The following is a 14,585-nucleotide window of genomic DNA, read 5'->3' on the forward strand; positions in this document are numbered from 1 at the left end:
GGCTGCTGTGGGGGAAGTAGCCCAGGGAATTGCACGTGTCCTGTTTCTAAAAGGTCAGCTACCCTAGTTCATACTATTAGGGTCCCTGGGCTGGAGCCCGGAGTAGAGGGTGGGCCCGGGCTCCCCCCTTTGTCCCCACCCCCTGATTAATCACTGAAACTGGGAGACAACAGAGACTGTGCAAGGAAGGATAACTTCTCCTCACCTCCCTCGCTGGCTTATGATGAAAATGGCTCAGTAGACTGTGACCCTTGTCTCCGGAGAGAGAAGGGCGACATGGAGGGTCACAGTGAGCCTCTGAGGCTAGCAAAATCCACCAGGAAACGCGGGACCCACGGAGACAAGGACAGAGCTTTGTCACATTAGCTATACGAATTAACATAAGGCCATTTGCTTGTTCCTCCACCATTCACAGTACATTTCAAAAAGAGATGAATACTGAGATATCCGGTGTTTACAATTCATTTAAATGCTAGGATGTTCTTTTGATCTCTGAATGATCAGAATACTGTTCATGACACTGTCCGCATACTCTTACATATGTAAATACACAAAAACTCAAACATTATCTCCCCCCATCCATCTTCTGTGGGTTGTTTATTTTGCAGGATGTTTAACCCTTTCTAGCCATGTGTTTATTTTGCAGGATGTTTAACCCTTTCTAGCTGGGGCGGGGGGGGGTGAGACGGGAAGCTGCCGCTGGGTGCAGAGCACCCACCCATGTTTCCCCGTGGGTGCTCCAGCCCAGGAGCACCCATGGAGTGAGTGCCCATGCCAAAAATGTTCTTCAGAGAGCACTTACTCTGGCATTCAGCCATGGAGGCTGTGCGGTGTTGTACCTCAGTTTCCCTTTGTGCCCAGTTCAAGCTTGTAGTGGTTTTTCTGCTGCGGAAGGTTTTAGAAATGTGTCTATGCATTAGCTGTGAAGCCTCGACATTATTAGGCTTTTAACACAAAGTGTGTTCTTGTTGAACCCAGCAGCATAATCGAAAGGGTTCCTGTTATGTACCCTTGTAGCGAGGTGGGGTGGTCCCCTGCCGCCCCGGAGAGGGACGAGCCCCTCCCGACACCAGAGTGGGTGGAGCCAGTCAGTCCTGTGCCCGTCCCCCAGAGGTCAAGGCGCAGGACAGGAAGTATAAAACCCCGACCCCAGAGCTCACTCGAGGAGCAGCCGCCGGAGAGGCCAGACACCCGCGGCCTAGCTCCCGGTGGGGAGACCCCGGTGACCTCCAGCGGACCCAAGGACTGGCCTGATCTGCTGACGCCCGATGCTGACTAGAGTCCGGAGGAGCTGCCCAGCCTGCCCCTCACCAGTTACCCCGATTTGCTGCCCAGCCTGCCCCTCGCCAGTTACCCAGAGGCCAGGCTAATTCCCCATCAGCAACTGCAAGGAAGTAGTGAGGCGGTGTGGTCCCCCGCTGCCCCGGAGAGGGACGAGCCCCAGCCAAACCCCTCTACAGCTAGATAGATAGATAGAGGGGGTGGATGAGGATAGATAGATAGGGGGCACCAGGGACACACACACAGCGCAGGGCCCGGCCCCTCCTGCAGGGGGCGCCAGGGACACACACCGGGGGGCGGCTCACGATCTTTCATTAACCGAGTCGTCTTTAATTCCCGGGGAGACTCCGGGGCTGCCCTGGCAGGTTGGCTGCCCTCACACCGTTGGCAGGGGGAGCCGACAGCGCGTTCAGCGAGCGACAGCGAGGCATTCGCTCCCCGCCCGGAAAACACAGCACCGGCTGCGAAGGGCAGGGCCGGCCTGAGGGGTGGGCCATGCAGGCGACTGCCCAGGGATGCCTTGGTCACGGGGCGCAGGCTGCCGGTGTAGAGTCAGAAACTGCTCCTGGCGGGCAGCGGAGCGCCACGGGGTAGGGGGCTGCACCCAAACTTCTCTCTGCTTCCTCCCTAGGGGTTCATGAGGGAGCAGCGTTCGAGGGGGGGAGTGAGCAGCAGTGCCAGGCGCTCCGTGCATCCAGAGCAGTTGCCCCATGTGGGCGCAGGAGGGTTGGGGGCCCCGGTGGGCAGTGCAGGGCGAAGGGGCTGCCCCCAAACCTGGCCGGATTGCGCTGGGGCTAAGTGCAACACGGCCCCGTGCCTCGGCGCTTATCCTCCGCAAGCTTTTGTGTTCCTGGCTGGCAGGCTCCAGCCCTCAAAAAGCCAATGGTAAACTTTGCAACTGAGCCTCATGCCAAAGTAAACGCAGGAGCAAACATCCACCCGCCGCTGGCAAGAGCCCTGGCAATTAGCCGCAGGCTCCCCGGCATTGCTGTTGGCAGTGCTGGGTTTACAATGGCTCCAGTGGCTCCATGGAGCCAGGCCCAGGCTCAGAAGGGGCCCCGGCCTGCTCTGCTTGCCCTGCGCCCCGAGACCCCGCTGGCTCCCCCCGCCCGCCACTTGCTCTTCTCGGCCTGCCCAGCTCCTCTACGCCCCCTGGCCCCAACCCCTGTGCCTCTCAGCCCCCCCGGCCAGACCCCAGTGCACCTCCGGCTCCGGGCAGTCTCTGCTTCCCACCACCTATGGGGTCCCCCCCCGGCTCCCCGAAGCTCAGCTGCCTGGAGATGGTACAGAAGCCTGGCCAGTCTCGGCCGGTTGGGGGGTGGGGGAGAGTGTGGGGGCTTGGCTGGGCCACTCCAGGCAGGTGCGTCCTGAGGGAGCCTGACCGGGGCAGGCCCTGGCCTGGCTGATCGCGCCACTCCCGAGGGGCCGGAGCGATTCCCGGCCCCGGGACCAGTCCTGGCTGCGCTGCCGGCTCAGCCTGGCGGACGCGGTCGCCTCCCAGCAGGGCCGGTGAATGTGGCCGGGAGGCAGGGCGTGGGGGAGGGCGTCTGGGGGGAGTCTGGCGGGGGTGCTGGGCTGTGAGGGGGCGGGGAAGATCTGTGTGTGCTGGGGCCCGAGGGAGTGGGGGTTCTATGGGGGGTGCTGGGCAGTTGTGATGAAGCTGTGAGCAGGGGTGGTGTTGTGCAGGGAGGTCTGCGGGGGCGCTGGGCATAGTGGGTCCGGGCTGGTTCTGGTCATAGGGAGTTGGGTGGGTGTTGGGCCGGGGGGGCTCTCTGGTGTGGCATGGGCCTGCCCCCTGAGGGGAAGGGGCACCCTGGCATCACAGGGCTACTGTGCGTGTGGCAACTGCTAGGCTGTAAACAGTGCCCCCCCACTGGGCTGGGTGGAGTGGGGCCACCCTTGCCATGCCCCATTGCCCCTGGCTGGCCCCTTGGTCTGGGGGCCGACCTCCCCGCGCCTTGCCCCATTGCCCCTATGGGGGCCCACAGATATGTTTGGCACCAGGCCCACAAAAGGTTAATCCGGCCCTGGTTGTCTGGGTTAGGTGTAGGAGACCTGCCACTGTCCCAGGAGGAAATCCGCCCCGCGGGCTGTGCTGCTGGTGGGACGCAGGGGTCTGGCGTGCGGCGGGCAGTGTGAAAGACGGGGTCTGTCGGCGGCCACAGAGAGCGGGAGCAAAAGGAGAACGGTGGGTGGGAGCAGGCCTGGGCAGGCTGGGAACGGGGACGAGATCCCCGGGGTGCAGCCTGAGACTGTGGGGCTGCTGGGCCCCCTTAACGCTCCAGCCTGGGCTGTGTCCCACAGTGCTTTGCTAGTGACAAGCTGCAAACCCCTCCAGGTGCTGTGATCACTCAGCACAACCGCATGCGGAGCCCCCACACCCAGCTGGATTGTATGAATGCTCCCTGAACCCCTCGTGAATCACGCCGAGAAAGGCACCAGCCATGTCCCCCCAGCTCCCAGCCTTGCACCTCAAGAATACGCCGTCCTGCACTGCTCAAGATGGGCAGTGCAAATTTATTAATTGGCTCCTCACTTCGTCAATGGAAAGTGGACGTACACCAGCCTTTGCGAACCCGAGACGATTTACCGCACACTTCAGGCAAACTCACTGGTCAGGCTAAACAGCAAAACAAGTGCATTGACTGCAAAAGAGAGATTTTAAGTGATTATAAGTGATAGGCAAAAAGTCAGAGTTAGTTACCCAAAGAAATAAAATAGAAGCCCGCAGTCTAAACTCTCACCCCTCTTAGACTGGGCAACATCTTAATAAAGCCGTTGTTCTCACCCCCCTGGGTATTGCAGCTCATAAGATGCAGATGTCACCAGATCTGAACCATTCGTTAACCCGGGAGATGACGTGTCTGATCTTTTGGGATCGATAGAATCTTTTCTTTTATATGATGAAATAAGATTTACAGAAATTTTCATCACATTTGACATGGGTACCTGGATAGGGGCCTGAGTCTGGGTCACTTTAAGGGAACTGGGAACTGTGTTGTTTGGACTTCTGAGTAACCAGTGAGGTAATAGAGAAGCTGTTTTATGCTGGTTTGGTGAATCCAAGTATTGGAATATCCACCGCTTTGCGGGGTTTGGCTGCCCCATGCTTTGCAGTTCCCCCTAATTGAGTGACCACAGCTGGCTGCCACTAGGACCCCGGTCACAGTGGCGTAGTCGTGCTTGGATACCACAGGTTCATTGGGTTTTTGGATCAGAACCACACACTTGTCAAAATTTAATTTTGATATTGGAGAGTTTAAGGGTTAAAAATTAGTTACAGTGAGTGATCCCTGATCACGATCCTGAGAGAAAAATCCCTGGAAGAACTGTGCTCACAGAGAAAGAAAAAGGCCCCAGAGCAGGAACGGAGAAATCTGTTAATTGCCGGTGATAAGGAAGCAGACCCAGCGAAAATGCTTGGGGTGAGAAACCAGCAGCTAGAACTTGAACAAAAGGAAAAATAGCTGATCTGGAAGGAGAAGCTGCTGAAAGGGAACGCCTGGGGTTTGAACGTGAACAAAGAACGGCACGTATTCGACTGCAGGCAGACGTGGACAGAAGCTCCAGCTCAAGTGAATACAGGAAAAGTAGGAATTGTATCATCCCACAAAGCCAGCTGCTCTCAACAGCAAAGATGGGGATCGAATCTATCCAGTTTGTCACAATGTTGATATGTTGTTTGACTCTGAGCAGTTGTCTGGGTGTAACGATATTTCCCCCAACACTGCCCCCTTTTATGTAAATGCTTTTACTGGGAGCTCGGGGGAAGGTAACCCCATAACTTGTGGGGAGAATGTAAAAGTCCATGGTAAAAGCTGTTTAGGGCAAATTACAGCTTCTAACATCAGCTTGTTAAAGCAGATCTTGTCAAAGAGGAAGATTATTTACCAGATCAGAGTGTGAATATTGTAATCCTCTATGAGTCTACTGTAAGCGTGCCTTTAGCCAGAATCCACCTTGAACGGAGTGGTGCTAAACATGAAGTTATCGCTGGTGTAAGGAAGCTATTGCCTAAGGATCTTTTGATTGGGGATGATACTACTGTAGTTCACGAAAGCTGATGCTCAAATAAATTTGTTAGTGTCTAAGGTGCCACAAGTCCGCCTGTTCTTTTTATTAAAACTTTGTTCAGTCAAGTTGATGACATTAAACCAGGAATAATCCTGAACCTGTGTCTATTAGGGGCAAGGATTTGCCTATGAAGGGTTTCTCCAAATGTTTGTCTGAGGAAGATGGCTGTTTGTCTGTGCAAAGAAGCAGTGCATATGTGGAAGAAATTTCTGAGTGTCTGTCTGGTATCTCAGAAGCGAATCTGGCACTAGATAGGGCTCAGGAAGATGTTTCTCTAGAGCAAATTAAAGTTGGTGAGCAGGTTAAAGCCCTAACTGAGGAAGAAAAGGGTAGATTTTTGATGAGTGATAAATTGTTGGCTAGTAAAGCTTGGGAAAGTAAGCCTGACCCAGGTAAAAGTGATGTGCTTAAAGCAGCTCAGTGTGGAGAATAGCAGTTTATCTGTTGGGAGTGGCAACTTGCCTGGTAAGGGAGCCATCTCACGGTCCAGGCATGTGTCTGAAATCAACCATGGGTGCTGGGACAAAGAAAAAGATACTTCCAATTGTTTCTGTTTTGAATAGCAACATGCCTGCTGAGAAAAAGCTTGACTCTAGTTCTCTGTCTGTAAAGCAGTCAGAAGAAGCCCGTCAGCCTATGATGGCTGAAAATGTACCAGTTGACTCAGAATTGATTTGGGATACAACTAAAGCCCGGGAAGGATGTGGTCCGGAATTTGTGTCTGCTGGGGTAATGACAGCGTACCCAGGTTGCATCCAGTTGGTGTCATAAATAGCTCCCAGAGACCAAGCGATTCTGGTGCTTCTATTTTGCCTGTTTCTAGTGTGTTGCTGGGTGAAAATATGACAACCTTGTCCGATCAGGGTGATAGCAGGGCACCAGGAAAGCATGACAGTAATTTCACTCAGTTACTTGCTGACAGTGTGGAACCCTGTAACAAGGAAGAGAATGCTTCTAATCTTGTGACTATGAAGTCTATCAGTTTACCTGAAAGGGAGTTTTGTGAAAACCCTCCTGATGGGCCAGAGGTGATTCTGGATGTAAGTGAAACTCAGAAGGAGTTTGGTGATTTGTCTGTTGTGCCAAAGTCAGGTCTGGACAGGAATAAAGCTCAGAAAGAACCAGTTGTAGTGCGGGATATTGCAGAAGGAAAGGGATTTCTGGGTGAAGTCTGTGAACAGGAATTGTTTCCATTGACTCTTAATGGGCCATTGTTGATAGTAAACAGTCTCTCTTCTGGGGAAAGTGTGCTGCTGCCCAGTGGCCAAAGTCTTTCAAATGAAAATGAATCCGCTGAATTTGCTTTGAAAAAATCCAGTGCGAGTAGCTGGGAGAAGATTTCAGATGGAATAAAAATTGCTAGGGAGTTTAAACAGCCCTATGAGCTTAACCCGCTTGTGGGGGGAAACCACTTTGTTGGGACATGAATGTCTCCATGTTGATTCTTTGAGTAAGCAGTCTGTGTCTCAGGGACTGAGACAAGCCAGTCCTTGCCTACAGACAGCCCCCCAACCTGAAGCAAATACTCACCAGCAACCACACACCAGAACCACTAACCCGGGAACCTAGCCTTGCAACAAAGCCCGTTGCCAACTGTGCCCACGTATCTATTCAGGGGACACCATCACAGGGCCTAATCACATCAGCTACACTATCAGAGGCTCGTTCACCTGCACATCCACCAATGGGATATACGCCATCATGTGCCAGCAATGCCCCTCTGCCATGTACATTGGTCAAACTGGACAGTCTCTATGTAAAAGAATAAATGGACACAAATCAGATGTCAAGAATTATAACATTCAAAAACCAGTCGGAGAACACTTCAATCTCTCTGGTCACTCGATTTCTGATCTAAAAGTGACTATTCTTCAACAAAAAAACTTCGAAAACAGACTCCAACGAGAGACTGCTGAATTGGAATTAATTTGCAAATTGGATACAATTAACTGAGGCTTGAATAGAGACTGGGAGTGGTTGAGTCATTATACAAAGTAAAACAAGGAAGTGATTAAACTAAAAGCCTATGTTAAGGAAGACTCCGCAGTCAAGAAAAAGTTACAAAAGTCCAAAAGGGATATGGAACAAGCTGACCTACCGAATGGCTTGTCTAAACCAAAGACTCGGCATGACAAAAATGATTGGAAATGTACACTCGCGATAAGACTGATGTGAATGTTATTGCTAATGATTGTAACTAACTTGTTGCTGATACCAAGAACTGTAAAAATGTACAGTGTGCAGGGTCTCTTGAAAAAACCCTTGAACATGTTAAGAGTGGTACATAACAGAAACCCGTATGATTACGCTGTTTGGTTCAACAAGGACACACTTTGTGTTAAAAGCCTAATATCGTTGAGGTTTCACAGCTAATGCATAGACACATTTCTAAAACTTTCCGCAGCAGAAAAACCACTACAGGTGTGACCTGCTGGGCACAAAGGGAAACTGAGGTACAACACCGCACTGCCTCCATGGCTGAATGCTAGAGGAAGTGCTCTCTCAAGAACATTAATGGCTGTGTTAAGTTAACATATAGACCAAACCCTGGAATCACTAAAGTGTTTCACAAAGTATGGGCTCAGTTTTTGGCTGGGGCCATGTCAAGGGGTTTGGCCGGAGCTCATCCCTCTCTGGGGCGGTGGGGGACCACACCACCTCACGACACTATCTATCTATCTATCTATCTATCTATCCATCCCCAACTATCTATTGTGACAAAGTTCCTCCTCTACCTTGGTGGGTCTTGTGCTTATTGGCAGATTTGTTCGCCTTGGAGCTTCACGGCAGCCCTCAGCTTGGCCTTTTTCAGGAACTCACAGTCCAGGTCAGCTCCTCCTGTGTCTGACCAGGAGTTGGGAGGATTTGGGGGGAACCCGGGCCTGCCCTCTACTCCGGGTTCCAGCCCAGGGCCCTGTGGAATGCAGCTGTCTGGAGTGCCTCCTGGAACAGCTGTGCGACAGCTACAACTCCCTGGGCTACTTCCCCATGGCCTCCTCCCAACCCCTTCTTTATCCTCACCACAGGACCGTCCTCCTGGTGTCTGATGATGCTTGTACACCTCAGTCCTCCAACAGTCCGCGTTCTCACTCTCAGCTCCGAGCGCCTCTTGCTCCCAGCTCCTCACACACGCACCACAAACTGAAGTGAGCTCCTTTTTAAACCCAGGTGCCCTGATTAGCCTGCCTTAATTGATTCTAGCACCTTCTTGATTGGCTGCAGGTGTTCTAATCAGCCTGTCTTAATTGTCTCCAGAAGGTTCCTGATTGTTTTGGAACCTTCCCTGTTACCTTACCCAGGGAAAAGGGACCTACTTAACCTGGGGCTAATATCTCTGCCTTCTATTACTCTCCTGTAGCCATCTGGCCCGACCCTGTCACACTATCTATCTATCTATCCCCATCCACCCTATCTATCTATCTATCTATCTATCTATCTATCCCCCTGCCCACTCTGGGCTGGGCACAGGTGAGCTCTAGGCACAGATCCAGGAATTTGGCCTCCCCACGCTGAGGGTCCAGCAGCGGCTGCTCCTTGTGCCCAAGCTGCCCTGATGCAATGAGCTCCCACCGGCCTGTGCTCATCCCTCGGGCCCCCGCGGTGCCACCCGCTGCTCCGTGAACACCCCCCACTGGCCTGGCTCCATCCCCCACGGGTCCCCGGCTCTGTCAACGCCAGCAGGGTGGGTGGCCTGTATCGGCTGGGACCCCGGCACCGGGGCAGGGCGCAGCCGAGATGGGGCACCGGGCCGAGCCACACAGACGCAGGGCATTTTATAAAACAAGGCGCAAGAATGAAGGGTGGAGGCTGGCACCAGGGGTGGGGAAACCTGACCCCCAGCGATCCCTGGGGCCGACATTTCTGCCCCACAGTGCACGGGGAGAAGCTCCTAAAAGGCCTCATACCACAGCTCTGCCAGTGCCTCTCACTCCCGACCCCCTGCTAGCCCTGCCCTGGGCTCTTGCAACCCAGCTCTGGGTTCAGTGCAGTGTAGGCAGGGGCAGGGCATTGAGGGAGCGCTATGGCTCTGGGCTTTTTTGTAGAGTCCTACCCACTGCTCCCCACTATAGGCCCAGAGTGTGTGTGGGGAGGGGAGGGGGAAGGGCAGGCCAGGGCTGGGGGAGGAGGGAGCAATTTCCCCTTTGCTTCAGTTCAGCTCTAATGCAAAGCAAATAAGGAAGAATCCATGGAGTCGGAAGAATTGCGGGGAAGGAACCATGGTAAAGGTGACGAATCCCGGACAGGGGCGTGTGCCAAGTCCCAGACCTTCCACAACCACTAGGCTCCACTCCCCTCCCAGAGCCGTGGAGATTAGGTGACCAGACGTCTCGTTTTTAAAGGGACAGTCCCGTATTGAAGCCCTCCTGCAGGCGTCCCAACTTTTTCTTAAAAACGGGAAAATTGCCCCGTTGTTTCTGTCCCCCTCTCCCATCAGTACTGGCGGGTCCTGGTGCTGGCTGGATCCCTGCACGCCAGCTGCCCTCCCATCAGCAGAGAGGCGGGGGATCCAGTGGCCAACGACGGGGGTGGGTGTGCAGGGCTGCTGGCGGGACGAACATGCAGCGTGTGGGGCTGGCCGCTCCCCTGCTGGGCCATCAGCGCAGCCCCCACTGTGTGCCAGCAGGGCCCTGCCCCCAGAGAGCGCGGGGCTGCTCCGTCCCCCAGGCACCCTGCCCTGCTGAGCCCCCGCTCTGGCCGGGGTCACTGAGGCCCCTGCAGTCAGGTTCCCTGGGCCCTGGTGCACAATGCAGCCTTCGGGCTTAACTCCTTCCTGCCCGCACTGTAACTGGGGGACAGGAGGCGGCTGGGTTATGTGGGTGGCCAGCAGCAGCTTGGGGGCGTTAGCTGCCTTTCCACACTGTGCGGGCAGGGACAAGCTGCTTCCGTCCGTGGGGGAGAGAGGGAGAGAGGGGGGAGCGAATCTGTGGATAGTTGGGCTGGGAGGGGGCTGCCACCCCAGCCGAAAGGGATGGGGAGCCCGGAGGTTATGGCAGGGCTGGGGGGGACAGTTGCTGGCTCCTGGGTTCTCTCCGCCGGGTTATAGTTAATCAGAGCTTGACACAGACTCGCAGAGAGCGCCCCCTAGTGACCAGCCCTGCAGCCCAGCGCCCCCTTGTGCCACCCTGGGGCAATGGGGCCAGCCCCCCCTGCCAGGGGAGAGCACCCCCTGCTGGCCCCCCCGCACCTGACTCCCTGCAGCCCAGCGCCCCCTAGCGCCACCCTGGGGCAATGGGACCAGCTCTGCCTGCCAGGGGCCCCCCTCTCCCCATCTCCTGCCCCCCGCCCCACTCCCCACAGATGCGCAGAGCCCTGAGCAGGGCTGGACATGGGGCTGGTCGCGCTCCAGGATGCTCCGGCCTCACCCTGAGCAGCAATGGGTGGCTCCCGGCCAGCAGTGCTGCCTGGCACAGCCCGCGGCCCATTAGCCATGTGGTTATCACGCTCGGCATCAGGGCACAGAGTTAATGACCAGCTGACTCAGCCGGCCGGGGAAAGGGAGGCCTGTCTGGCTGCTCCTGCTGTACCCCATGCTGGGCCCAGGGTGTGCTGGGCAGAAAGGCGGGGGCTCGATAGGGGGCGCTCTCCCCTGGCAGGCAGGGCTGTGCCTGATGCCCCGGGGCAGTGCCAGGGGCATGGGGCTGCTGTCAAGTGCCAGGCCCAGAGGCACCGGGGCTGTGAAGTGCCAGGCCCAGAGGCACCGGGGCCGTGAAGTGCCAGGGCTCTCGGTGCCAGGGCCGTGAAGTGCCAGGCCCAGAGGCACCAGGGCCGTGAAGTGCCAGAGCTCTCGGTGCCAGGGCCGTGAAGTGCCAGGCCCAGAGGCACCGGGGCCGTGAAGTGCCAGGGCTCTCGGCGCCAGGGCCTTGAAGTGCCAGGCCCAGAGGCACCGGGGCTGTGAAGTGCCAGGCCCAGAGGCACCGGGGCTGTGAAGTGCCAGGCCCAGATGTCAGACGGTGCAAGGTACAAATTCAGCGCTGTCCCCACCTCCGAAGGCAGGGTTCAGATCCCCTCCCATCTGCCGGGGCGCAGCCGAGCCCAGCCTCTCCGAGCAGTGGAACCTGCTGGCAGCCCCGAGCTGGATCCGTTCTGCTGACAGGTGCGGCCGGGCGGGGTGGGAGCAATGGAGGAAGACAGCCCAGATGTGTGGTGAGAGAAGGGAGTGGGACAAAGGCAGAGACAGAGGGTGCAGGGGAAGCGGGGACTGTCCTGCCCCGCCCAAGCAAAGGGGGATCTCTGGGCTCAGGTGGTTGGAACAAGGGAACAAGAGAGGGGACTGGATCCTCGCTGAGAGGGGACAGGTTTCAGAGTAGCAGCCGTGTTAGTCTGTATTCGCAAAAAGAACAGGAGTAAATAAATTGGTTAGTCTCTAAGGTGCCACAAGTCCTCCTTTTCTTTTTGAGAGGGGATAGAGAACCCAGGAGTCCTGGCTCCCACCCCCTGCTCTAACCACCAGACTCCACTCCCCTCCCAGAGCCGGGGTGAGAACCCAGGAGTCCTGGCTCCCAGCTCCCCTCGTCAAGGCAGTTTGTGTTTCTCTCCCAGTGGCTGGCAAAGGGTTACTAGGAAGGAAGAAATATCTGGGGTGGGAGGTGTGTGTGGGGGGAGAATTTGGCTCCCGTCTGTTCCTTCTCATGCCCCCACCCGCCTCCGGGCCCAGGTGGTACAGTCCCATGGGTGAGGTTGGAGGGGAGAAAGAATCCAACTACAAATAGACCCATACATCCTTCCGCCCTCTCTGGGACAGGGAAGTGGGGTCTACTAGTTAGAAAGGGAGGGGGCTGGAAGCCAGGACTCCTGGATTCTCTCCCCAGCTTGGGGAGGGGAGTGGGGTCTAGCGGTTAGAGCAGGGGGGGGCTGGGAGGCAGGACTCCTGGGTTCTCTTCCTGGCTCTGGGAGGGGAGTGGGGTCTAGTGGTTGGAGCAGGGGGAAATGGAAGCCAGGACTCCTGGGTTCTCTCCCCAGCTCTGGGAGGGGAGTGTGGTCTAGTGGTTGAAATGGGGGGGCAGGGCTGGGAGCCAGGACTCCTGGGTTCTCTCCCCAGCTCGGGGAGGGGAGTGGGGTCTAGCGGTTAGAGCAGGGGGGGCTGGGAGCCAGGACTCCTGGGTTCTCTCCCCAGCTCTGGGAGTGGGGTGGGGTCTAGTGGTTAGAAATGGGGGCGGGGGGGCTATGCCCAGCTCTGGGGAGGGAGGGGGGTCCAGTGGAGGGAGGGCTCAGGGCCTATCCGGGATCGTGTCATGCTCCTCAGAGCCGCCAGCGTTTCTTCCGCCCCAGAGGAATTTTTCTTATTTGCTTTTGATCTGATCTGATCTGAGGCTGAAGAGGAAATTGTCCCTCCCCTTCCCCCACCCACCCCAGCCTGGCCACCCACAGCCCCGTCCTCTGCCCCCCACCCCCGGGCCTGTTGGGGTCCAAAGGGGACAACGCCACAAAGAAGCCCAGCACCACATCGACCCCGGCCCACTCCCCGAGCACTGCACTTAACCCACAGAAGCTGGGGGTGGGGGACCCCAGGGCTGGTCTAGGAGGGGGCTGCGGGTCAGGAGTGAGGGGCACCGGCAGGGCTGGGGGGAGCCCAGGGCCGGGCTAGCAGGGGGCTGCGGGTCGGGAGTGAGGGGCACCAGCAGGGTTGGGGGGAGCCCAGGGCTGGGCTAGCAGGGGGCTGTGGGTTGGGAGTGAGGGGCACCAGCAGAGCTGGGAGGGGAAACACCGTTGCTCTGACTGTTCTTGCCTGGCCCGATGTCGGCTGGCAGGTGAAGGGGCCAATCCGGGGTCAAGGGGCTTTGGGGCTTCAGCCTCCCGAAACTGAATGACTCTGCTCCCCTCCCCTGACATTCTGCTGGAGCTGGAGTCCCTTGGTCCCTCAGCTGGGCTGTGGGAAAGGGGGGTTATTGGCCCTGGGAGACCCTCTGCCATCTCCTCGAACCATCCCCTCCATTCCTCCCCTCTTCCCCTCACTCCACTCACCACCCACCCACCCTGCTCCTTCTCTCCCCAGGCTGGGACCTCTTTCTCTTATCACTGCTGAGAGCCATGACGGCCCCTGACTCCTGGGTCCCCTTCCGGCTGCCCCTCCAGCTCAGCCTCTATCTGCTGGCCATCATGACCCTCTCCATATTCTTCCACCTGAGCAGCTGGTTCCCCACTGCAAGACCGAGGCGTCCCTCCTTGAACGCAACGAAGGGGTCCCCAGCCACGCCCCCCACCACAACCCCTGCCACGGAGCGGGGCATGTGGACCGTGAACTCCATCGGGCGCCTGGGGAACCAGATGGGGGAATACGCCACCCTCTACGCCCTGGCCAAGATGAATGGGCGCCAGGCCTACATCCTCCCACAGATGCACCAGCAGCTGGCACCGGTCTTCCGCATCACACTGCCCGTGATTTCCAACGACGTGGTCCGGAGCATCCCATGGAGGAACTATGGGCTCCACGACTGGATGTCGGAGGAGTACAGGCACATCAAGGGGAAATACGTCCGGCTGACGGGCTACCCCTGCTCCTGGACCTTCTACCACCACCTCCGGCAGGAGATCCTCCAGGAATTCTCCTTCCATGACCACGTCAAGGAGGAGGCCAACCGGTACCTGGCTGGGCTGCGCGGGCAGCGCCGGAACGTGACCTACGTGGGTGTACACGTCCGGAGAGGGGACTACGTCCGGGTGATGCCACAGATCTGGAAGGGGGTGGTGGCGGACAAGGCCTACCTGGAGAAGGCCATGGGCTACTTCCGGGACAAGTACCAGGAGCCGGTCTTTGTGGTGACCAGCAATGGGATGGAGTGGTGCCGGGAAAACATCGATGCCTCGCGGGGAGACGTGTATTTCTCGGGGGACGGGAAGGAGTCGTCACCAGGGAGGGACTTTGCTCTCTTGGCTCATTGCAACCACACGATCATGACCATTGGGACCTTCGGCATCTGGGTCGGCTACCTGGTCGGTGGGGAAACCATCTACTTGGCCAACTACACCCTCCCCGACTCCCCCTTCCTCCGGGTCTTCAAGCCTAAGGCCGCCTTCCTCCCCGAGTGGATCGGGATCGACGCTGATCTCTCCCCGCTGCGGAGTGGGACATAGGGACAGAAAGGATCCAGCCTGCAGGCCACCAGCAGGATCCGCTGGGATAGTGGGCCAGCCCCGAGCTGGGGTATGCGGCCCTGGGGAGTTTAGGGGGCATCAGCATGGACCTTGGTCAGGCACCGACCGGGAGGGGGGCGGGGAAAGATGATGTGTGT

At 57.2% G+C, this 14,585-nt stretch overlaps 2 protein-coding genes across 2 annotated transcripts in view; one reads left to right on the forward strand and one right to left on the reverse strand.

Moving 5' to 3' along the window:
• The window catches only part of TNNT1 (troponin T1, slow skeletal type), a 94,933-nt gene that overhangs the window by 38,469 nt on the left and 41,879 nt on the right, over positions 1 to 14,585 (reverse strand). The gene's annotated exons all lie outside the window — the stretch shown is intronic.
• On the forward strand, positions 13,384 to 14,427 carry LOC141976695 (galactoside alpha-(1,2)-fucosyltransferase 2-like). The gene has a single exon (XM_074937811.1). It carries the CDS (start codon positions 13,384 to 13,386, stop codon positions 14,425 to 14,427), a length of 1,044 nt encoding a protein of 347 aa, XP_074793912.1.

The sequence above is a fragment of the Natator depressus genome, chromosome 23 (assembly GCF_965152275.1).
Source record: "Natator depressus isolate rNatDep1 chromosome 23, rNatDep2.hap1, whole genome shotgun sequence".
Taxonomy (NCBI): domain Eukaryota; kingdom Metazoa; phylum Chordata; order Testudines; family Cheloniidae; genus Natator; species Natator depressus.